This window comes from Miscanthus floridulus, chromosome 1, assembly GCF_019320115.1.
Source record: "Miscanthus floridulus cultivar M001 chromosome 1, ASM1932011v1, whole genome shotgun sequence".
In the NCBI taxonomy this organism is placed as follows: Eukaryota; Viridiplantae; Streptophyta; class Magnoliopsida; order Poales; family Poaceae; genus Miscanthus; species Miscanthus floridulus.
Genome location: NC_089580.1, coordinates 196211244 through 196237164, shown reverse-complemented (window position 1 = coordinate 196237164; position 25921 = coordinate 196211244). Strand labels below are relative to the sequence as shown.

General features: G+C 47.1%; 2 protein-coding genes and 2 pseudogenes across 2 annotated transcripts; 1 reads left to right on the top strand and 3 right to left on the bottom strand.

Annotated features, from left to right (window-relative positions):
- Positions 1-892: 892 nt before the first annotated feature.
- LOC136508162 (pentatricopeptide repeat-containing protein At2g03880, mitochondrial-like) lies at positions 893-14785 on the bottom strand. Its single transcript, XM_066502794.1, has 2 exons — positions 12444-14785; positions 893-1197 (listed from the first exon to the last, which is right to left on the bottom strand). Exon 1 carries the CDS (start codon positions 14688-14690, stop codon positions 13005-13007), a length of 1686 nt encoding a protein of 561 aa, XP_066358891.1. The 5' UTR covers positions 14691-14785; the 3' UTR covers positions 893-1197; positions 12444-13004.
- A 178-nt stretch (positions 14786-14963) lies between these two features.
- LOC136469646 (subtilisin-like protease SBT1.2) lies at positions 14964-16210 on the bottom strand (annotated as a pseudogene).
- A 249-nt stretch (positions 16211-16459) lies between these two features.
- Positions 16460-19616, top strand: LOC136449531 (pentatricopeptide repeat-containing protein At5g08305-like; annotated as a pseudogene).
- Positions 19617-20046: 430 nt separating this feature from the next.
- Positions 20047-24897, bottom strand: LOC136449522 (glutamate--tRNA ligase, cytoplasmic-like). The gene is made up of 7 exons (XM_066449564.1): positions 24714-24897; positions 23676-23843; positions 23094-23190; positions 22839-22992; positions 21679-22754; positions 21100-21564; positions 20047-20592 (listed from the first exon to the last, which is right to left on the bottom strand). The coding sequence occupies exons 2-7, from the start codon at positions 23810-23812 to the stop codon at positions 20374-20376; spliced, it is 2148 nt and encodes a 715-aa protein (XP_066305661.1). The 5' UTR covers positions 23813-23843; positions 24714-24897; the 3' UTR covers positions 20047-20373.
- Positions 24898-25921: the final 1024 nt, after the last annotated feature.

The window sequence follows — 25921 nt, the reverse complement described above, 5'->3', positions numbered from 1 at the left end:
TAGATCAAGCGAGGGTAAGAGTACTGAATCGAAGCTGCCATCGCCGACCAGATCGAGACCAAATTAAGGCCACCGCCAGAAAAACTCGAACAAAATTGAGAAGCCAACACGAACAAAATTCAAAACAAATCATGGGAGCTCGGAGGTGGGGTGGAAGTCAATGTCTCAATGGAGAAGAGACACTTGCGGCGGCTGGCTGCCCCTGCTCACGCTGCACCGTGCGCGTGGAGGACGCCATACCTTAGGAGAAGCTCATTATCCAGGTGTAGGAGAACACGGTCGTGCATGTGGAGTAACATGGAGGATCTGGTGCTTCCACATCCGAGGGTAGGAGCTCAGATTTGGCTAGAAAGGCAGCCTAGCTCGCATTAAGAGGGGGAACCGAGGGATTAAGGGAGGAAGAGCGAGAGCATGGGAGCTCACATGTGAGGTCGTTTGCCGGAGTACGACCACTATTGAGTCCATGACGGATGGATGAGTCTTATCTTAGCAATAGGATGGAATAGAATATAGTTCATAGTTGGCCAAACAGGCGGCCCAGCTCTAGCACGACACGAGCATGACATGTCACGGCACGATCAATGTTGAGAAATAATTTTGCCATGTAATCTTTGTTCTTCACTTCTCGTTGCGTCGACAGCTTTGAGAGGAACAATGGACCAGCTGAAGATGCAGCAGCAAAGTTGATAAATGGCTTCCTTGTTACGTCAGTCCCATCCATCACTAACAAGAGACAAATGATGCGATGGGCTTCCAAGCCTGGCCTTTGGGCTTAGGCCTTTGCTGATCCATCCAGCCCACGTATAAGCCTAAGCCTAACCCATTGCCCCAGTGCACACGCGACCGCCGTCTCTCTTTTCCCTTGGTTGATTCTTTCTTCTTCTTCTTTTGACGGAGGTAATACCCAGCTTTTATAGAAAGCTCACAAGTGGCTGTCTAGCAGCGCGATACAAGACAAAAAAAGACTGAAAAACACAGACGTTGATTCTTTCTTCTCCATCTCCACAATGCAATGCAGTGCTGCCGCCACCGTTAATCGCTGCTCTCTGAAGCTAGCCACCTCCCTCGGACCCCTGCCTTCTTCCATCTCTCGGTCCTCCCTATCGCGCCGCGTACCTAGTGGCGTTGCGACACCGACTCATGGCCTCGTGGGTCATGGCATGGACCAATCCGAATCCTGGCGATGGTCGTTAATACCTGCGAAATACAGAGTTGTAGAGACATAAAGAAATCAGCCAATTACGAGTAAATCCTCAAAAAATTCTCAACCTGCTGGTTGCTTCCTTTTAAGATATATGTCGCATCGTGTCCATGAAAAAAAAATCCAAGTCTTACATGTGGTTAGAATCATAAAGTGTGGTAGAAAGAATTACATATACTTTATTCTACCACACTTTACATTCTTCTTGCTATATTATCTTGAATCTATATGTAATAAATTAGTAGATTGAAATAATAGTCTAGGCGTCTAGCTGTATCCACTTAATTTAAATCAAGTCAAAATAAAAAGAATCGAAGATAATTCTTCATTGAAAGAATGCAAATAGAGAGGAAAATAATACGAGAATAGACTAAAGTATAAAATAAAAAAGGAAAAGAAAAAACCTAGGAAAAGCCAAACAATCATAAATAAAGGGAGAGAAGAATCGATCTAACTCTGTTGACACAAAATGTGACGCACTGTGCCTCACACACAGCAAGCCGGAAAGCGTAGCTTCAATCGGGTGCCCGGGTGCTTCGTGATCCGGAACGTGCCAGTCAGTTTAACCTGAAAGAAACTGACAAGGGATAAAACAGTTAAATGTCAAACCGGAACATGTCGGGTGAGACCAGACAGTTCCGTATATACGGCCCTGAAGCCACTTACAACGACATACAGCTATAGGAAGCTGTCTGCCAGCAAGTTTATAAATCATTCGGCTAATCGTAGGATGGACATACGTAAAGATCCGATTGCCGAATGCATATGCATGGGAAGACATGTTTGAACAAGTGAAATTGATTATGCGTTAATGCATATCCAAGCTCAGCAATCCAGCCGAGTTGGGGTCCATGAAGAAGGAACGTACAAATAAACACGACTAAGCCAATCTAAAACCTGCATCTGCCGCACGACACCTAGTTTCGTCAAAAGCTTAAACGTGATTAACATGCATGAACCCACAACATGTGACAATCTAGATTAAAATAATTCAGCCATTACGAGCATGTTATCTATTTGCAAAGGTATTATGAAAGTAATGATCATTGAAGCTCGAATAAAACCACAGAAGAGGGCCGAACAATATCAATCTAGATTGGGCAAAAGTGTGTTACAAATATATAAAATATTTAAAACATGCAACACAGGATAACTTGATGAATCTATTTAGATTTTGCCGTAATCTAATAGAGCCGATAACTGTCTTGCTTCCACTAAGCATATTGAGCAAACGCCTGCCGCACGGTATCTACTCATAAACAAAGTATAAGCAAAGACTTCTTGATTGTCAAGCAAAGATCCGCCGCACGATCATTGAAAACAAACAAGACTACTTGCATCACGTCTAAATCCACCGCATGATACTAGACATGATAACAAGGTTGTCGGAACTTACGGAGGTCGACGGATCGATGACTCCTCTCGAAGAACTCGACGACACGACAAAAAGGACTCGAAGGTAGGCACGGGGCCGGTTGTATTGATTTGGTTGTGAACGCCTATTACAATGGTCGAGGGTCAATATTTATACCCTAGACGAAACACGAGTCCTAAAAGACTACGATTTACAAAGGAACTCTTAAACAAACTTGGAAACTACGATTCCTTGCCCCAAACTCTCAGAGTCCTTTATTATTACAACTTTCATCTTTTCGATCGGCTTTGCTTGCCATCTTCTGCTTTCCCGAATGGAGTCACCACCTTCTGAAGTAACCGACCGCACAAGCATTTAGCCGACCGCTCGTTTTGTTTGCCGAATGTCCTTCTTCCCACATGCGGACCCACCTGTCATCTTCCAAAGTCGACCAAAATCCAGTGTTAACACTATGCAAGCAATGTATTCTCGAGAGTCCCGTGCAAACACAACTTCCCTTTCCTTGACCAGCCGATCTTGGAAATCTTCTCCACAGTGGCCTGGTAACATGTACGTATATATTTGCTTGGACGCATCTTTATTGGCTTGCATCTTCACTAATCACTACGTCGGCAACCAGGGATCGTATTATTTCCTTCATGCATGGACTCTTTCTTTAATCAAGAAGCTTCACGTCTCCATCCAAAGATATATTTGATTTATTTCCTTATGCAGCCCGGCCAAACAACTATTAAAATATCCCTTCCTCGTTAACTGATCTTAATCTTGCTGGCATCCATGTCAAGCATAGCTCGTATAGCACTTGGCCTCTCTTCCTTTTCCATTTGCCTTGCCGGTTGCCCAATAATGCATCACGTATATGTAACAAACAAGATGGTAGGCACATCAGAACTGCCAGCTGTTTGACCTTTTGCTGCTCCCCATTAATTTCTGAGCATGAATGACTCCATCGTATATATCTCATCGGCTTTCGAGTCATGGTCATTATCGGAGATTTTCTTCTTTTTACGTTACCAGCCGCTTTCTTCCTAATTACCAAATTTTGGTGTCAACACAGGCCCCCCTAGTTCGGAGTATGAATTTTCATGCTTCGAACTATTTCAATCTGATGGTCTTCTTTCGTGAGTCAGCGACATTTGATTGCAATACTTGGCCTTGATGATTTGCTTGGTATGACTGTTCATCTGATTTAGCCGATTAAGAGGTGGCCCCCCGAGTTTATAACTATAATCGGCTCTCAAATCACTGGTAAAGAGCTGAAGAATTCACTAGCAGCAGTATTACCTTATTCCAAGCCTCACCTATACATGTGAACTCTGAAGTGTCTATCACACCATCTTGGGTGGTTGAAGAATAGAACGGATTAGAATCCAGTCATCCTCACTTCTCCTCCTCAGAAAACTTGGGTTTTTTGAAAGATTTTTAAAAATCAAAACATAGCTTTGCTCCCCAAATGATTCTCTCAGATCGCTCAGTGTGCATAGTTCCTTACCAAAACATCGTTTTGCTTCTCTTTATCCTACTTCTAAAAAGCTTATGTGGAGTTTAGGTGGGGATAAAATATGTAGCGTACTTACCTTGCATATATTGCAAGGTCAAATCCCGGATCCAAGGAGAGAAGTATCATACTCTTAGATCAAGAGGTGCATGTGTGTGGAATATTTAGTGGTTAACCTAATTCTACTATGCTTTCTGAAATATATTTCTCTCCTGTGGAATATTTTTGCGAGAACATGGGTTATTCTTATTCTCATCTCTTTTCTTTTCCCCCATTTTTTTTTTTTTTACTTTGGACATCTTTTGTGTCCATCGTTTTATATTTTTGCATAACCCATGTCTCTTTTTACAACAACTTTTGAGAGAAATATTATCAAGAACTTGGAGCATTTATTCTAATAAAATCTAACATATTTTGTCTTCTCCCAGTGTAGGAGCAGAACATTTTGAGATGGATGAAAAACATGTTTTGCGTACTTCCAGTATAGAAGCAGCACATATATGTGGCGTGTACGTGATCTTGATCTTGGGAACATGACAAATCTCTCAACAAGGGTCAACAAGACTCGACAAAACTCAACACAGAGCAAGCAGCTTATGTGGAAGGTTTTTAACGAGACTAATATATGACTCTGGTAGGAAATTCAACATCATTGAGGAGACAAGCTATTGATTTTGAATTTTTGTAAGAAAATTTCCCAAGTACTTTGCAAAAGAAGCAAGGTTTCTTTCATCATACCATATCTCATTCATCAACTACTTAGATAGCATGCTTTCTCTATAATAGATTGTTCACAAGTGACAGGAAAAACAAGGAATAAAGAATATGCGAGCCAAGCATGGAAGAGTATGTACCTCACATCTGTATGTACATCTTTCTCTGAGTCAATAAGTGCCTCTGCTCGGGATCCAATAATGACACTTTCACCAGGGCGTTTATCGGCTGCTGCATCTGGAATCCCTGTATGCTACTGCAGTGCTGCTGAAAATAATATTCTTAATCCTTCTTGACTTACGACCGGTGGATGCAAGCACGTAAAGACATCATCAGCTTAATTGGTGACTAGAGGGGAATGATGATCCCGAACCATAAATGATGACCAGAGGGGAAGATGCCAACGCAACTGTTCATATTGACATTCCCCATGAGCATACTAGAACTGGCATAAGGATAGATGCCCTCATCAACTATACTATCATAGCTGACGATGAGGTAACCTCTCATGAGCCGATGAGAACTTGGACAGTGCAGAGACGATCATGTGATCAGAACCACCTTTTTGCACATACAGGATCAGCTTGCCTTCAAATCTCGTAATTATTGACTCCAGTCTCATACATAAGGCCACCTGATCAGTAATGTTCTCGGCTCTAGCTCCATGTTTTTTTAGTATTGGCAACGTACATGCGCACATGGCCGGCAGCATCCCTCGGTCGTCTTGGCTTGAGACTTAGAACCAAGATGACGGACCTACAATCCACATCAGCACAAGCGCATAGCCGATTCTAGAAATCTTATTATCCATCTTGCGAGCGGCGTCGGAACAATCAGAATCAGGCGATCGGATGTTTGATTACTATGACGCCGGCAAAAGGTCGAGCGGCTGACATCGACACATACAGGTTCCAACTTTTGTTTGTTTCCTTCATACAGTATTCATCGAGCCGGATTCTTTCCATCCAGTTTGGTCGTTGCTAGCTTCAAATTATTTCATCCTGAAGGCTGACGAACCTTCTCTATCATCTGATGAGACATAATCATATAAAAGACCCCATCGGCTATCAGCTTGATACGTTGACTCCCAGTCACCCTATCAATGTTGTTCGAGTACATTCTGAGCACTTTTCGAATACTAGGAACCGATATCTTTGATGACTCGGGCTATAATTATAATCGGCTATATCTGGAGCTGGAGATAATAAGCACGAATATTAGCTTCTTCCTTGCTATCGGTTATTTGCTATCTGTGTGTGACTAGCCGATGCCAAACCAATGTGCAAATACCCACCGTCCTGGATGCAGACAATAAAGTATTCCGGCCACCATACTAATGCTATTAAATATGCCTCCCAAGCTGATGAAGCGCAACATCGTCGGCTTGGCTTGCTTCTGTGAGGGGCGATGTCGTAATATTGCTGATGACGGCCTAGATACACAGATGAACCATTCTGATGCTGCTGATTTTCTTCAAGCCGATATTCCTTCTTCAGGCTCTCTTAGGAAAATCCAATTATTCAGATGTATCGGCCAACACACATTTTTTACCTTGCCTTTCATGACCACTAATAGTAGCCGATGCTTCGAAGGAATATTTAGTCGATAATTTGTTGCAGCAATCTTGTACCGAGATAAAGCTTCGACCCTCTCAGCAGACAACAACTCTATTAATATTTTCATTAATTGTGCGGGTCGTCCAGGAGGAGCGTGCAGATGGATGGAGATCTTCCAATATTTTAATCAAAATAAAATTGCTGTGAAAACCTTCATGGGGATTAATGAGCCGATTACCCCACCTATGGCTTCATCGGCTGTTGACTACTCCGGTTGTCTTGCATTGATATTCATGATTTTCTTTGTTGATTGCAACGAAGGACGTATTAGTTTCATATAGCCGATCGTACCCGTATCGGCTCCATATAGTCGAACGAGTGTTTAGAGCACCATCGACGTGTCCAAGCTTTCAAAGCCGCATACGGTTCGGTTACTATTGAGGTACCTTCGCTAGCGGCTGTTTTACCCGACCTGACCACATCGCGTCTGCCAAGCCAGATGGTTCCATCGCCTGATGCTTCAGCTGAAGTGGAAATTTAGCCAGTATTGGCCCCCCAGCCGATCTCTTTATATCTGTTCTTGGAATCGATGGAGGTGAGCAGCCCATGGAGTTCAGCTCAACGTGATGCGCCTAGACTCTTGATTCTTGGTTGCTTGCAATAAAAGACTTCACTGGCTTTTACCGGTATGCATGCCGTCGGCTGTCATAAGTTGAAGCTTTCGAGCTTGACAATGGGTTTGGCATCCCCTTGAATGTGTGCAGCTCCCAAACCTGACTACCTCGGTGTACTTTACGACCTGTTCGGCGAGCTCTGACAGCTCGTGACAATCCTGGTTGTCGCCGAAGAAGTCGGAATTGGTGGTAGCCTGGTTCAGGCTATCCAATACCCTCTGCAACGTGGCTAGCGCTTCTCTTTCACCTTCGCCGTAGCTGGTGCAGTTGGCAAATATGGTGCCCATGCTCAGTCCGAGTTTATCAGTACGATGTCCCATGCACTCTGGGCTGTATCCATCATATCATCCATTGCGATGTCGACGTCTGTTTTCTCCAGTGCCTATGTGCCGTTCACGTCATCCTCGGCATGTTGTAGATGTGTCCAGCCACTTCATGATCTTGTGCTTGCACTTTGGAAACATCCCGGTGGATCCGTCCGCCTTGTAAATAGGACCGTCTATTGCTAGTTTTGTTGCCGTCTTGCAGGGTAGTGAATAGGTACAAGTTGCTATTCATGCCAAGGCGCCGCACCATTCCTTTGCCGATATCCAGTTGGTAGAATTTATCCATGACTCTCCAGGCCGATATTGTTATCAGCCAATACTCCTGTGCGCATGGACACATCGACTACTTTTGTGGGAATATCATATTTGCAACCTTATCCTAAACATGCCGCTCCAATATTTGAGTCATGTGGCCACCTTGCGATTTAAGTTTCACCGTCAATCGGCTTGTCTCGTCAATGTTTCTCCAGGATACATTGATTACATCGGCTGTCTCCGTTGATGTGAGCGCACTATAATTAGCCGACGTGCATATCTTGAGTGAAGCCCTATCACCATATCTCTTGAATGAACGTAAGCAATTATCTCTTTCTCCTTTGATATGTACGCATATGTACTACTCAGTCAAACAAACTTTGGTCCGGCCGCCAGAGGACAGGGAATCAACATGCCATCGGCTATCACTTTCTATAATCCTTTCCTGTGTTCATCGACTAAAGTATAGAAGAACCTGGCTGATGCTCTACCCAGTCGGTATAGAAACCAATAATTTGTACATGCTAGAGTAGTGTGCCAATGGATGGCTCTGGTCGTATAGGTTCTGTACCCAATGTCTATGTCCGTCTGGCTAACTGACGAGGAAGCATATATGCATGCATACATGCCGATGTGAGCCAGCTGGGGTGACGGCAACACCATGTATCTGCTCATCAGGTATGGTGGAGCATCTTGGAGCTCATGGGATGAAGGAGCCCAAACCCCTCCGTGTAATCTTCTTATGAGCGGCGTTCAGTAGGGACCCCATCAGCAGATAGCTTACCAGCTTGGGGGCAGAGTCTTGAACCTCAAGTATAGTAGCCGATCCTACTTCATGAGCAGTTATTGACCCAAAGTCTTGAAGCCGATAGATGTAAGGGAGCAACCGTCCGAATAGATTACATACATTGGCAATCATCCCGCATACGTGTGTATGGAATCTTTGTAGTATATCTTTGTTTAGCTGATGCAACATTCTTTGGGCGGCGGAGTACAGCGGCGTCAGCTTTTGATCTTCTTGACTTTATCACTTAAAGTGTCAACATGTTGTTGGAAGTTTGTAACGGCACAACAGCAACCTGGCACACGTTGCTAGTAGCATCACACAAATGACGTGCAATCCCCTCCGTGTCAGGACCCTGTCTTCTCCCGTTAGACCGATCGGTTACTTTTCTGATAATAAAATAACTCCATCATCCAAATAATCCATTAGTCCTCTGTTTTTTTTTTAATCTAACTGCCGATGTTCCTTTTGACCGGAATCAACTTTCTGGAGACAGTGAGTATGATTATCGGCATTTTTCCTCTGATATTTTTCGTGCTTGAGGTATTCCAGCATTACATCCTGAATCTTGTTGAGGCTCCCGAACAGCAGTACGTGGCCTTACAATTTTGTCATCTGGTTTCCTCCGTGGTATTTGACAATGATCTCAGGCTCAAGAAAAATCACGATCTTGGTTCACGTGAATAGATGAAAAACTGCTCACCGCCTTTAATCAGGATTGGTGACTTTTCAGGCGTAATTGAAATCGGCCTTAGAGTATGATATGTTGTTTGTTGATGCCACATGCCGAGGTCTTGATGAATAATGCTTTAATAGATGGCTGAATAAATACCAGCATCGTCCTTTTGTTGTAGATGAAAAATTCAGACTCTCCGTGATTTGGAAGCTAATAGAATATCCATAAAGCATCGACTTCCAATCGAACGATTATGGTCCCACCGGGCGTGCCAAAAAGTGTGTTGACACAAAATGTGACGCACTGTGCCTCACACACAGCAAGCCGGAAAGCGTAGCTTCAATCGGGTGCCCGGGTGCTTCGTGATCCGGAACGTGCCAGTCAGTTTGACCTGAAAGAAACTGACAAGGGATAAAACAGTTAAATGTCAAACCGGAACATGTCGGGTGAGACCAGACAGTTCCGTATATACGGCCCTGAAGCCACTTACAACGACATACAGCTATAGGAAGCTGTCTGCCAGCAAGTTTATAAATCATTCGGCTAATCGTAGGATGGACATACGTAAAGATCCGATTGCCGAATGCATATGCATGGGAAGACATGTTTGAACAAGTGAAATTGATTATGCGTTAATGCATATCCAAGCTCAGCAATCCAGCCGAGTTGGGGTCCATGAAGAAGGAACGTGCAAATAAACACGACTAAGCCAATCTAAAACCTGCATCTGCCGCACGACACCTAGTTTCGTCAAAAGCTTAAACGTGATTAACATGCATGAACCCACAACATGTGACAATCTAGATTAAAATAATTCAGCCATTACGAGCATGTTATCTATTTGCAAAGGTATTATGAAAGTAATGATCATTGAAGCTCGAATAAAACCACAGAAGAGGGCCGAACAATATCAATCTAGATTGGGCAAAAGTGTGTTACAAATATATAAAATATTTAAAACATGCAACACAGGATAACTTGATGAATCTATTTAGATTTTGCCGTAATCTAATAGAGCCGATAACTGTCTTGCTTCCACTAAGCATATTGAGCAAACGCCTGCCGCACGGTATCTACTCATAAACAAAGTATAAGCAAAGACTTCTTGATTGTCAAGCAAAGATCCGCCGCACGATCATTGAAAACAAACAAGACTACTTGCATCACGTCTAAATCCACCGCATGATACTAGACATGATAACAAGGTTGTCGGAACTTACGGAGGTCGACGGATCGATGACTCCTCTCGAAGAACTCGACGACACGACAAAAAGGACTCGAAGGTAGGCACGGGGCCGGTTGTATTGATTTGGTTGTGAACGCCTATTACAATGGTCGAGGGTCAATATTTATACCCTAGACGAAACACGAGTCCTAAAAGACTACGATTTACAAAGGAACTCTTAAACAAACTTGGAAACTACGATTCCTTGCCCCAAACTCTCAGAGTCCTTTATTATTACAACTTTCATCTTTTCGATCGGCTTTGCTTGCCATCTTCTGCTTTCCCGAATGGAGTCACCACCTTCTGAAGTAACCGACCGCACAAGCATTTAGCCGACCGCTCGTTTTGTTTGCCGAATGTCCTTCTTCCCACATGCGGACCCACCTGTCATCTTCCAAAGTCGACCAAAATCCAGTGTTAACACTATGCAAGCAATGTATTCTCGAGAGTCCCGTGCAAACACAACTTCCCTTTCCTTGACCAGCCGATCTTGGAAATCTTCTCCACAGTGGCCTGGTAACATGTACGTATATATTTGCTTGGACGCATCTTTATTGGCTTGCATCTTCACTAATCACTACGTCGGCAACCAGGGATCGTATTATTTCCTTCATGCATGGACTCTTTCTTTAATCAAGAAGCTTCACGTCTCCATCCAAAGATATATTTGATTTATTTCCTTATGCAGCCCGGCCAAACAACTATTAAAATATCCCTTCCTCGTTAACTGATCTTAATCTTGCTGGCATCCATGTCAAGCATAGCTCGTATAGCACTTGGCCTCTCTTCCTTTTCCATTTGCCTTGCCGGTTGCCCAATAATGCATCACGTATATGTAACAAACAAGATGGTAGGCACATCAGAACTGCCAGCTGTTTGACCTTTTGCTGCTCCCCATTAATTTCTGAGCATGAATGACTCCATCGTATATATCTCATCGGCTTTCGAGTCATGGTCATTATCGGAGATTTTCTTCTTTTTACGTTACCAGCCGCTTTCTTCTTGATTGTCAAGCAAAGATCCGCCGCACGATCATTGAAAACAAACAAGACTACTTGCATCACGTCTAAATCCACCGCATGATACTAGACATGATAACAAGGTTGTCGGAACTTACGGAGGTCGACGGATCGATGACTCCTCTCGAAGAACTCGACGACACGACAAAAAGGACTCGAAGGTAGGCACAGGGCCGGTTGTATTGATTTGGTTGTGAACGCCTATTACAATGGTCGAGGGTCAATATTTATACCCTAGACGAAACACGAGTCCTAAAAGACTACGATTTACAAAGGAACTCTTAAACAAACTTGGAAACTACGATTCCTTGCCCCAAACTCTCAGAGTCCTTTATTATTACAACTTTCATCTTTTCGATCGGCTTTGCTTGCCATCTTCTGCTTTCCCGAATGGAGTCACCACCTTCTGAAGTAACCGACCGCACAAGCATTTAGCCGACCGCTCGTTTTGTTTGCCGAATGTCCTTCTTCCCACATGCGGACCCACCTGTCATCTTCCAAAGTCGACCAAAATCCAGTGTTAACACTATGCAAGCAATGTATTCTCGAGAGTCCCGTGCAAACACAACTTCCCTTTCCTTGACCAGCCGATCTTGGAAATCTTCTCCACAGTGGCCTGGTAACATGTACGTATATATTTGCTTGGACGCATCTTTATTGGCTTGCATCTTCACTAATCACTACGTCGGCAACCAGGGATCGTATTATTTCCTTCATGCATGGACTCTTTCTTTAATCAAGAAGCTTCACGTCTCCATCCAAAGATATATTTGATTTATTTCCTTATGCAGCCCGGCCAAACAACTATTAAAATATCCCTTCCTCGTTAACTGATCTTAATCTTGCTGGCATCCATGTCAAGCATAGCTCGTATAGCACTTGGCCTCTCTTCCTTTTCCATTTGCCTTGCCGGTTGCCCAATAATGCATCACGTATATGTAACAAACAAGATGGTAGGCACATCAGAACTGCCAGCTGTTTGACCTTTTGCTGCTCCCCATTAATTTCTGAGCATGAATGACTCCATCGTATATATCTCATCGGCTTTCGAGTCATGGTCATTATCGGAGATTTTCTTCTTTTTACGTTACCAGCCGCTTTCTTCCTAATTACCAAATTTTGGTGTCAACAAACTCTCACACGTTTCAATAGTGTATTTGTTGTACTACACTTGTTCCCACAAAGCTGTAAGTCTTCTGCTCTGGAGTTAATTGCTTTTAACTGGCACCAAATGGGATGCTACAGACCACGGAGCAACTGAGGAATGGTACTTCCTCTCAGCAGTTTATGTTACCGGAACAAGATGAGCATAGCAGCCCCAAGACAAGAACAAGAAGCAACTATTAAGCACTATTGAACTGGGGCATCTCTGAGAACCCAAACTGTTAATCAGCAGGCACAAACGGTTCCCCAGAGTAATTGCACCTAAAGGGCATCACTTGCCATCTTAATTTATGCTTCATGAGTCACAAGATGCTTTGGTGTCTATCCGAACAAGATGTTATGGTGTCTGCAACACCATAAGACCACAGCTCCCTTCAAGATTTCAAACATGTAGGGAAGTTAGCCATATGGCAACAACTTCAAGTAATTTCCAATGGATCCTGCAGTGAGTTTTTTTCTGGAGTCAGTTATCTCGTGGTTTATCCGAAAATCAAACAAATGGTTCTTGCATCATAGTTTATCCTGAGGATAAGTGTTTCACCAGTAGTCTCTGCAACTGCAATCACCTTTCTTAATTGTGTGGTACCTATTGACATCCCGTACTACAATTACTCTGTCGATCACCATGCTAGCATACTTGAAGAATTCATGACAATGGGCACATATTCTCAAGTTCTTAACTATTCTCAACACCTTTCCTGATGGTGCAGCACCACTGATCAACCCATATGCAAGGGCCAATCTTTCACTATGATGCCAAAAACCCTCATCTGCCTCCTTGTACCCTAACATCTCTACCTCTTGAATCAATTCATTCAGCTTGTCATATATCTCTAGCAGCTGTTCATGCCTTCTTTCGTTTGCAACAAACACATGTACCATCCCTCTGACCTCAATCCAACTCCGGCCACCTTCCTTCCTGACTCCACGATCCCTCATTGCAGTCCATGCCTTGGCCTCCTCATTCTTTTTCCCAGCTGCTGAGTAGACGTTGGCAAGCATGACATAAGTTGAGTCATCCTTGGGATTAATCTCCAGAAGCCTCTGCCCCATGGATTCTGCCATGTCAACCTTGCGGTGAACCACACAGCCCATTAGAAGCGTCCGCCACACTGCTGCATCTGGTTTGCATGGCATTGTACAAGCAACACTCTCTGCATCCTCTAGACGTCCCACCCGTGCCATTGCACCCACCACGCAAGTATAATGCTCAAGTCCAGGCTTCACGCTGTACTTCGACTGCATTGCTTCCAACCAAAACTCAGCTTCAGTGGCTGCTCCGGCATTACTACATGCCGTGAGAACAGCAAGGAATGTTAGCCCATCAGGAGCAAAACCCAGCTCCATCATCTGGTTAAACAGCCCAATGACCGCTTGCACATCTCCCTGCTGAGCGTGAGCAGACAGCACCGCATTCCATGTGATCAGGTTCCGGTCACCGCCCAACCCCTCAAAAACCTTCACTGCGTCATCCACAACTCCAGCCTTACCATAAGCATCCACCAGGGCGGTCCCAACAGCCACATTTCCATCAAGCCCAACCACCACCGCATGCGCATGAATCCCACAGGTCTGCTCCAGCACAGCAAGCCCTGCAGTGGCACGGAGAGCACCGGACAGTGCATACATGGTAGAATCAACAGCATTTGCGCGCATACCAGCGAACACAGAGAGAGATTCTTCGTACCGCCCGTTCTGTGCGAGCCCAACAATCGTGGAAGAGTAGCAGACGGGGTCACGATTTGCAACGGGGATTTCATCGAACAGGTGGCGGGCGGACGCGGGGGAGCGGGCTCGGGAGTATAGGGTAATAAGGCACGAGGCGGAATAGGGAGACGAGGAGAGGGCGAGCTTGAAGGCGAGGGCGTGCACGAGCGGTGCGAGGGACGGCGGCATGGAGCGGAGGAGTGAGGAGAGCGGGCCGTCGGCGAGGAGGGCCGAGGACATGCCGAGGACGCGGCGTAGGAGCGGGAGCGCGGAGGCCGGGGAGGACGCGGAGAGGGAGGAGAGCGAGGAGGTGAGCGAGGCGGCGGTGGGGCGGAACGGGAGGCGGGAGAGCAGGGGCAGCGAGAGCGACGGAGGATAGCGGGAGAGAAGGAGGTTGTAGGCGGCGCGGGAGGACCAGGCGGTCTTGACGAGGACCGCGTGGAGAACGGCCGGGTCGCCGCCCGCTTCGGCCACCGCGGAGGCCGAGGCCCTGAGGGACGCGGACCCGGCGAGCATGGGCGTCCTAGGCGGGATGCTATGGGCGGCGATGACCGGCGACGGCGAGGCGGCGGTTTCTGGGGATGAGCTGTTTTGGAGCGGCGGCAACCCGGCAAGGCTGGGGCTATTCGGTGAGAGACCATTATGAGAAGTGGGCTTCGACGGAATGCCATCCCATAATGGGGCTTCGTCAGGATACCATTATCAAGTGCGACACAACTGCTAGGATGCCATCCGAGAGAATTTGGAGCCTTTTATTCCCCTTCTACCCCTCCCTTCTCTCTTTTCCTTTCACGGTCGCGATTGGGAGCACCAGGCGTGGTGGCCGCAGCACCGCCGTTCCTGGCGCCGTTCCTGAGCGCCACCGCTGCAGTTGACCCCGGTGTGGGTGATCTCCAGGTGGGTGTATCCGAGCGTGCACAGGTGCGTCACGTAGTCGGCGGGCTGGATGTCGTATACGAGGCCCGGGTCGACGGCGCGCGCCGGGCTCACGTGCCCCGTGCCCATGGCGAACACGCCGGCGCGCCCGCCGTCGCCTCCGCCGTCCATGATCGCCTTCCCCTGCCGGTCGGTTATCTCGGCCGTGGTCATGATCGCGGACCGGACCATCGCCGGGCTTTAGGACGGGTGCACGGACCGGATCAGCGCCGCGATGCCGCTCACGTGAGGCGCCGCCATCGACATCCCCGAGAGCACGGTGAAGTTGGACCAGCGGGCGTCGCTCTCCAGCCCCGACGGGCCCAGGTTCTCGGGCCACGCCGCGATGATGTTCACCCCGGGGGCGACCACGTCGGGCTTCAACACCGACGGGTTCGTCAGGCTCGGCCCACGCGCGGAGAACACGGCCACCGCCGGAGCGCGCGCGCGCCCGATCCGCGTGCCGCCGAAGACTATCCTCGCCACTGGCCGCGGTGTCGATCTGATGTATTTCTTCAGCTCCACGGCCTCCCAGTACCCGATGAGCATCGCTGGCAGGACGTGGACGTCGATGGAGTCCTCCTGCCGGTTTATCTCGGAGTTGGCGAGCACCATGGCTGCGCTGCCTGCTTCTTTTACTGCCTCGCCTTTATCGGCGCGGCCCGTGATGCCGTGGTGCCGCGGCCGTACCCGGACCGCGCCCACGCGCCGGTGGGGCAGAAGTTGAGCCCCAGGAAGCGGTACGAGTAGGTGGTGTGGAGCTCCACCCGCCGGTCGGCGCGCACCAACGCGACGCCCGGGAGCGCACGCAGCGCCGCGGCCTCGCCGTCCGCGAGCTGCGCCGCGAAGCCGTCGAACACGGTGTGGTAGGAGTAGAGGAGGCGCGAGGAGGGGCGCTTCTCCTGCTCCCACGCCACGGACCTCTCGAGGAAGGAGAGGTGCCAGTCGACCTTGGACTTGGAGGCGGAGAGCATGGCCACGCCGCTGTCGCCCTCGTCGTGCGGGTGCAGCTGCACGATGTAGGTCTGCATCGTCTCCGTGGCGGCACCGAGGACGATCGCCGGAAGGAGCAGCAGCCAGAACAACGAGTGGCAGACTAGTAACACCCTGGTGACATACATTGCTGCTGCCAGCTGATCTGGTTTGAGAAGGGAGGGGTAGAAGGGGAATAAAAGGCTCCAAATTCCCTCGGATGGCATTCTAGCGGTTGTGTCGCACTTGATAATGGCATCCTGGCGAAGCCCCGTTACGGAATGGCATTCCGTCGAAGCCTACCTCCCATAATGGTCTCTCACCGAATAGCTCGCAAGGCTGGTGCTCTCCGTTTGGATTTGAAGGCGTGTTGATCCTCTACTAGTTCTTGCCGCCCATCCCCTGACGCTGACGTCACTGATGCTCATGCCTCCGCCTTCCTACCCGCCGCTGCTGCCGCACCTTCTCCGCGACCTCCGCGGCCGCACGCTCACCACCCAGCTCCTCGAGCCCCTCATCCGGTCCGCCTCATCCTCGCCGTCCCCCTCCCTCTCCTTCTCCCTCTTCATCCTCCTCCTCCGCTCCTCCCTCCGCCCGTCCCACTTCACTTTCCCATTCCTTGCCCGCGCCGCCGCGCGACTGTCCTCCGCCTCCCTCGCGGCTGCGCTCCACGCGCACCCGCTCCGGCTTGGGCTCCTCCCCGCCGACCTCCACGTCGCCAACTCCCTCGTCCACATGTACGCGGCCTGCGCCACGCCGGACCACGCCCACCGGGTGTTCGACGAAATCCCGCGCCTCAACCTCGTCTCCTGGAACGCTCTCCTCGATGGGTACGCCAAGTGCCGGGACCTTCCCGTCGCGCGGCAGGTGTTCGCTCGGACGCCCCAGCGGGACGTGGTGTCCTGGAGTGCCATGATCGACGGGTGCGTAAAGTGTGGAGAGCGCCGTGAGGCGCTCGCGCTGTTTGAGATGATGGAGAACACTGCCGCCAGGTCAGTGGAGGATGGTGGGGGTGGGGCGAGGGCGAATGACGTCACGATGGTGAGCGTGCTTGGAGCCTGTGCGAACCTTGGGGACCTTGAGCGTGGGAGGCGTCCCATTGAACCTCAAGCTTGCGACCTCACTCGTTGACATGTATGCCAAGTTCGGGGCCATCCGTGAGGCGCTGGAGGTGTTCTGGGCTGTGCCGGTGGAGAGCACTGATGTTCTGATATGGAATGCTGTGATTGGTGGCCTTGCGGTGCATGGCATGGCCACCGAATCAGTGGAGATATTCTAGAAGATGCGGCGTGCTGGGGTTGCACCGGATGAGATCACGTACCTTTGTCTGTTGAGTGCTTGTGTCCATGGCGGTCTAGTGGATGAGGCTTGGGAATTCTTCCGCTCGCTTGAAGCGCAAGGGCTCAGACCACATGTCGAGCATTACGCTTGCCTGGTAGATGTGCTTGGCCGTGCTGGGCACTTGGAGGAAGTGTAGGGTGTTGTTAAAAGTATGCCGATGAAGCCCAGTGTTTCTGTGTTTGGTGCTCTCTTGAATGCCTGTCATTTGCATGGATGGGTGGAGCTGGGGGAGGTAGTCGGAAGGCAGCTTGTCCAGTTGCAGCCAGACAATGATGGCAGGTACATTGGCCTGTCCAATATCTATGCTATTGCCAGACGGTGGCAAGAGGCGAAGAAAGCTAGAAAGGTAATGGAGGACAGGGGTGTAAAAAAGGTCCCTGGATTTAGTGAGATTGATGTTGGTGGAGGGCTCTCCAGGTTCACTGCCCAGGACAAGACTCATCCTGGCTCAGCGGAGATCTATGACTTGCTGAATCTAATAGCAATGGAGATGAAAATGAAGGATGATGCTACTATTCCAGATTACCTCTGTGCACACTGCTAGAATGATGGTTGCACCTGTGGATCACTCAACAAAGAATTTCCATGAAGCTGTATGATCATTTTCTCAGAGTGAATCTGGACATGGTATTTGCCACTCTTAGTCCTGGTCACTGAAGCACGATGCAAAGCATCAGTTAGGCTAATCTAATTGGAATCTAAATCGAGAGGTCAACCCACAGTTGTGAGCAGATCCACCAGGAGATATATATTTGAGCATTAGAAGCAGCATTTGCTGCAAATTCTCTGCTGATAGCAGGGACGTGGAAATATGGGACGCAGATGGCATTTATATTGCTTGAATAGCAGACAGATAGTATTGACATCTGGATAAACTTTCTTCAGAAATTGCTTCACCTGTAGCTACTGCCTATATGACAGATTTTGCAATAAGGTGAAAACTATATCGAGTGTTTCATAAGTTACAACCATCTGCTAAAGCTGTGCATGGAGCAATTTTGCAATCTGCCAGGAGCCCAGGAGCATGTTCCAGCAATTTATATGGAAGTGCACAAGTCATTCTGCTCTTTTTATGGGTATCAGCTGTACAAAGTATAGGGAAACAGAATTGTGCAGGGAGGTTGCGCAAAGTGCAACACCTGTGAATATATGAAGCAACAAGCTATAGGCACTACAAGAATACTCTTATTTGGCACTTCATACACACAAAATTCACTCCACAAAACCAAGGTAAACTGTACAGTGAACCTTCTACAAGGAGAAAGCACTAGCTGAGCTTTGATTAAGCTCTGATAAAAAACGTAGAACCTCAAGTGAGTGGAGAAGATTGCCTATCAGCCTACGTGTGAACCCAGAAAATGTGGACCTATCCATTATTTAGTGGTGGCCGCCATGGGCTGCACCAAACCGTTTGTTTACAATTGTCATATGCTCTGACTTGTATGCTATATGCAAACTCACAGGTGTACCTTTCAGTCATTTGCTGTTTTTGCTACTTACCACGCAAGTCAAGCCATGCAAGAAACACCTCATCTGTTGATGATGTGAATCATTGTGTTCTCACAAGCTTAGGCATCCGCCTCTCCCTTCCCCACCTCACTTCTGTTAAAATCAAGGCCTTTCCTTTCCTTTTCATCACTCACTAATTCCTTTGAATTGCTGATCAGGGGATGCTCTGATGTTCCAATTTTGCTGCTCTCAACGATCTTCTGCACTATCTCCAGTACCTCGCTCATCTTGGGACGGTACCTGGCTTGGTGCACGTACCAGGCATTTATTTGCCACTGAAGCGAGCTGGGCTGCTTATTTTATGCTATAGCTCCCTTGAAGCCTTGTATCGGTTACAGTCTCAAGCTTCTAAGAGTTGGAAGAGTAGGGCTTCACCCAGTCTACAAGATTCTGCTCGTCTCTTGGCCTGTTTTGGTGAGGTCGCTGGCGAGGTGGCCTTGACGAGTACCGCGTGAAGAACAGCCATATAGGCTGAGGCCCCGAGGCCAGGGGTTTAGCTGCAGCGAGTATGGGCTGCTGTGAGGCGGCGGGCTGGGACTGTGGTGGGCGGACCGGGCGGCGGCGACCGGCGAGGTGGTGGTTTTGTATGATGGTGTTCTCTGTTGGGAAATGTAATTTTGTTTGAACAATATTAGCTCTATGCAGTGTACAAATCCTTGACGGTTGGAACTATTGTGCAGTTTTATTACCTGTTGATGATTAGAACCATTGTGCAATTTTATTACGTGTTGTAATCTATATGTTCTTGGTGTTCTGTTGTGCCCTCGTTGCACGACTCACTTGGCCTAGCTGCAACCTCAAAGTGTATAAATCAGTTAGGTCAAAGATTAGTTCTCATATACGGTATATAAATCAATGACGCTTGGACGGTGACTTTGCATTCAAGGCTAACTCACTGATTCATAGCTAATTTGCCGCTACAAGTAGATCATAGTGACCGGCGATCGGCACCGGCAATTGAGAAACACCAGAGATTTCAGACCAGAAAAACTCATCTTCAAATTATTTGGCATGTGTAGGCGCCGAGCTAAGCAGCCACAGGCGAGGCAATGTTTTCACGAGTAACATCTTGAACATGAATCCCTCGAGCAAATACAGCAGGGCCAACTTGGTCATCCTACTCCCAACCTTACGGTCACCGCATGCAATTACTCATCACAACAACATATCATACCCGTCCACGATTGATTAAGGTAGTCAATACCTGAGCAAAAGAAAAAAGAGCCGGCGCAATAAAAATAATCTAACAGCAAAATAACAAAGGCACTGCTAGAAAAAGTATAAGAATCTTCAAGCTCAGGTAAAAGTATCATCGACCAAAATCAAAATGGCTGCGCTGCTTGGTTGGCAGGATAGATAGGCTTGGCCTAATCACAGTACAATATTAAGTGTACAATGCAACAATACTGATTGCCGACTCTTGTATCTCAGGAATTCCATGTGCCAAAAGTGGTCACCATGCCTAGTTAAGCGAGGTCTGCTGCCGGCCATCTGGGATCGCAAACAGAACCACCGGTTTCGATGATCTGATAAATGGGGCATCGCACCTATAGTAGCCTTTCCTCTCGAGCTGTATGATCTCTCCACGCTTGAGGTTCCTCATGTTTGCATCTCCAAGGGCCGGGTTCTCTCGTCGGGTGCAAGGGTTGAGATTCTCGAGGAAGTCATCTTCCTCCTCTAGCTGCCAGAGGCCACCAGCAGAATAATTCAACATTAATTTGTCAAAGAACAAGGAGTCTTTCTAATTAAAACTTAACAAGGAATTTTCGCACGTCTTTAATCTGGAGGCAGACATTGCACTCGCTCCGACAATGTCCATTCTAAAGATTCAACATACTTTTCAACAAAAAAAAAAAAAGGATTCAACATAGATTCCCTTGCAGCATCACTACACAAGATTAATTGAAATTAAGGGGAAAACTTGTGAATGAAACAGCAGTTTTGCTGCATATCTAGAAGATAAAATGCCATGGAAATCAGCATGCAATTTGATTCAGTGCAGCATAGTCTTCTATATACAAGACAACGCACAAATCACATTATAACATGTTAATATGTCATATCTAATTTTATGATCAAACATCATCAAGAAATATGGAAACATGGACAATCATGCACAAAATGATATTTTTGAGCGTCACAGGCTAGTACAATACATAAGCAATGGCTGAAGAGAGCAGATAAATACCTTTTTCTTGCTGATGAGATAATCAAATTCAACCAATGAGAGGGGGACTAGCTCCTCTATATCTGCTAGCCATGTGATCTTCAATTTTGTTGTCCTCACAGAGCCCTCAAGATGTAGTTCTCCAACTAGTTCAGTAATTACTCCACTCTCCACCTTGATCTCTTTAACGATAGCATTCCCCCAATCCATAAGGGTTACTTCCTCACCCTTGCTAATGGCTGCTGCATCAGCATAATCTAACCAAATCCTGTTGGCGAAGGTTGTAGCCTTCTTTCCAGCACCCTCAAATTTCTTATGCCTTGGTAAAATTCGAACAAATGGCTTCTCTGGACCATTTGTAAGAGTAAAGATAACATGCTGGTCTTTTAGCACAGCAGTATGTCTTGCGCACACTGGATCGATTATCTTCTTGTTGATTGTCCAGAGTTTATCCCACTCCATGAGATTCAGATTTTTTGAAGCACCCTTCAACAAACAAAATAGATATAGTTTCAAAAGATCAAACATGGATACGAAATCGGTACTAAACATTCAAGAAACATGAAGATAAAGCATGAGGACATTAGCACAGAGGTGTACCTGTTGGAGTATAAATTGTACCAATGCCTCAATCTTCAAGCCACGACGTACTATGCCTTGGACAGTGGGAAAACGTGGGTCAGTCCAATCTTCAACCTTCTTGTTTTGTACAAACCAAAGAAGCTTCCGCTTGCTTAGAAGAGTGTAAACCATATTCAATCGGCTGAATTCATAAATTTCTACTCTCCTCAACCCCATGTCTTGAAGAATTCGGTAATACTGTGCATTCCTGTCATGATATTCACTGGAACGAAGAGCATGCGTCACCCCCTCCAATGCATCAACATATGGGCAAGCAAAGTCATAAGTTGGATAGACCTTGTACTTTGAACCAACACGATGGTGAGGATCAATATTACAGCGGTAGTAAACGGGATCCCTGAGTGACTTGTTAGGATCCTGCATGTCAAGTTTACCCCGTACACAGCACTGCATGCCCCTTTCAGTTCCATTAACCATCTCTTTCCATAACGACAGATTTACCTCCACGGTATTATTTCTGCACCTTGACTCAATACCATCCATCCTCTCTTTCCTCATTTGGTCCTTTGGTGTGTCATCAACATATGCTTTACCCTGCTTTATCAAACTTTCAGCCATTTCCATTAGCTTTGGGAAATAATCAGATGTGTATGTGACAACATCATATTTGATCCCCAACGTCTCAATATCTTTCAAAACGTTCTCAACAAACTCATTGCTTTCTTTTGAAGGGTTTGTGTCATCAAATCGAACTATTAGGCGCCCTTGATATCTTTCAGCAAAGTATTTGTTCAATAGCCCAGCCTTTGCATGCCCAATATGGAGGTAACCGCTAGGCTCTGGGGCAAAACGAACGCAGACTTTCCCAACTTTTGCACCAGGGAGATCAACTTCTGGAGCTGATGGGTCCTTTGAATCATGTACCTTTTCCTTAAGGCTTGGTGCAGGAGATTTTCCAATTCCTCGTTTCCCAACATATGCAGCCACAACTTCGTACAGTGTGTCTCTGTATTCTGAATCTATGCTGTTGAACCAGCGGACAAGATTTTGGTATTTCTTTGATTTCCTTAGACTCTCCCACCGTTGACCAATTCCTGAAGGAAATGACGCAGCAAGCTAAACATTACAATGCCTAGAGCCAGACTGAAAGAAGAATGGTGAACAAACCCACAGATTACCAGCAAGATTTGACCAAACTACAACGTCTGCAATTGTGAGGCCATGACCAACCAGAAAGGTCCGGGAGGCCAAGAATCCATCAACAAATGAGCAGGCATTTTCAAATTCAGAGCCTGAAAGGAAGGTGGGGGCATATTCAAGCCATTCAACAACCTGAGTTTATTAACAGCAGCCATTTAGAATTTAGAATATAGAAAATTAGAAGTAGTCAGGACAATAAGTAACTTATCGAAAAGCAGTAGACGGCAACATACATGCCCAAACTCAATATCATTCTTCCCAGAGAAGCAGGAAATTGATGCACTGCTGGCAATGTAGAGGAGGATTGGGTTGACACCATGGAGTGATTCTCTGTACCCAAACACGACAAAGTTGTATAAGAAATTATATAAACTCCCAGATGGTGAGTCAAACCAAATATAAACACATGAACTGAAACTAGATAAAAACAGATAGCATTCGATTATTTGGAAAAAATACATATTCACACATACAGGATCAGGGATTGCCATTATAAAGTTGCAGACTCGCAAGAAACGGGTAAAGAATAGCAGAGTAGAAATCATATTAGATGTACTCCTGTCCTGAGGATAATAGTTAACTGTGTTAAAACACGATAGCTGCTGCAGCAACAAATTGTGTACAACTAACGGTGCATCAGCCATCTCTAGTTCCATGCAACAACCCGAGGTTGCCATTGGCAGCATCCCCACCCATATGAACTGTCCCAAAGCTAACTATGATACAAGTGGTATGCTGTTTGCAGCAATTGACCAAAGAGACATTTTAATAAAGAGAAAAAGAACATATACCTGAGAAGAGGAGCAAGAACTTACCCAGAAGCAAACCGTAGGGTGGGTGCCGAGCCAGCAGCGAGGCTAGGGTCGATGGTTAGGGGCAGACCCACAAACTTTGCTGCACAAATTATCGAAATTGGTGGGCTGTCCTTGGAGAATGCCAACTTTGCCTCCATTAAACCTTTTTTCCTTAAAAACAGCAGGAACCTGGAATCAGCAGAAATCAACACATAAGCCAGCACAATGTGAACAGTTTAGGCTAAAATAGATTACATTAGATTCAAGGTATGCCAATACAAGAGTAGTAAGATGGGTAAAGCACTGGTGGCGCAAATATGCCAACAAATAAACTGAAACCAGGCATTCAAGTATGATACAAGCAGTCCAAACTTCAAATGATTCACAAAATTATCTCCACAATTTGACACAGCGACCTTTCATAGCTGCGGAACCAGGGGCGGACCCAGTAAGGCCTCATTTGGAAGCTAGTGTATTGGGGTGTATCGCGCCTCAAACCCTGCCTCCCGTGGATCACAACCCACGTCGGGGTGAACTCCCACGCTCGGCCGAAAATCGCATTTGGATGTGCGAGTATTAGAATGGATCACGCCGCCATCCACGTCAATCCACGCGTGAGAGAAACATCTCCACCCAAGGTGTGGAATCGCGACCACACGTTCGGGCGCTCCTCCGAGCTGTTCGTCGTCGTCTCGTTCGAGCTGTCCGCTGGCCGTGTATTCTTTCTTTAGAAAACTAATCTGGTGTATTCGGTGTTGAATCAAAACAGTGTGGCCGTGTATAACAGTGGTCCGCTGGCCGTGTATTGGGTGGTCCGCGTGGATCAACCCTTCCCACGTCTGGGTGGAATCACCCGTGGATAATAACCTCATGTAGCCAAACGAAGCCTAAAGGACATGGGTGTACACATCTACCCCCGGATGAAACAATCGAATTCAGTAGGCTTAATACATGCATATACACTTTAAATTAGATCAGATCCGACGAATACAAATGGTAAGTTAGGGTTTGGGTGCTCGGTTTCGCACAGCAGGAAGGGAGGCCAAGGGATGGGCGTACCTGGTGGTGCTCGTCGCCGACGAAGGGCCCGAACAAGACCTGGGCACCTGGCGTAGGGCTGCTGCGACGGCGGCCCAGTCGTCGCCAAGAGGGAGATAGAGAGGGAAAGAGACAGAGCGCACGCTGGGGTTTATGGAGGAAGAAGAAAAAGGCACGCTAGCCGCCCAGCCGTCGCCAGAGGGTTGCCGCCGGCGCGGATTGGTAAAGTTACTAGCCACTTTTGCCCGCGCTTCGCTGCGGGTGACCAACTTAAGAAATATGTCTTTATTACTGTCATTGTAGATTTATTTCACATCAAATACGTGCTTACCATTTTTATGTTTTTATGATAATTTGTTATGCACTTTATTTCTTTTGAGCAACAACTACAATGGACTTGGGATTCCATTTCTTTTGTATGTTCACAGGTAGTTAGCATTGGTTTGTTTTGAATGTGGCTTTTTTTTAAAAAAAACACAAAGGCACACCAACACAAGGGGAGTAGTTCATTCAAGGGCACAATTGCAGAATACAAAGCAGGACGACATAACAGCAGGATACGACATCGCTAAAACTCAACAACACAAAGAAACAGAAAAGATACAACTCTAGGGGAGCAACTAATCTACTTCCTCGAGACAGATGGCTTCACGGCTGCTCTCTTGAAATTCTCTGGCAGGCTTGGGCTGTGTGCATGGAAGGGGAGACTCCACTTCAGAGGCCTCTATGGGAGTGGGTGGTGGTGCTTGAGGCGCTGCCACACTGCTCTCCCTCTCCCACGGATAGATGGGTATCCCCCTCGGAATCGAGGGGTGTTGCCCGTCTAAGGCAGACATCCTCCGTTGGTCTCGAGTGACAAGGTAAGCTTCTCTTAGCTGCTTGGCGTAGCGGTTCCCCGCTTCCCACATGGCTTCAGCGGTGACAGTCTCACGGCTTTCGGCGGCGGCTGTTTCGGCGCGAGCCATGGCAAGGCTCACATGGAGCTTCCTGATGAAGGCCTCCGCCCCTTCGGCTCGAGCGACGCACTTCCTCAACTCAGAGGCCAGCTTCTCATGGTGCTCATCCAAGGCCAACAGATATGTGGCTAGGGACACCACAGTAGGGTCGATTGCTTGCAGAGGGCGTCCTTGCAGAGCCTCTAGGCGTGTCCTCCAGAATGGAGTGTCCTTGTCCAAAGGCGGAAAGAACCTCATGGGGGTATGGGCGAGGGGTCCTGCATAGATTTGGCA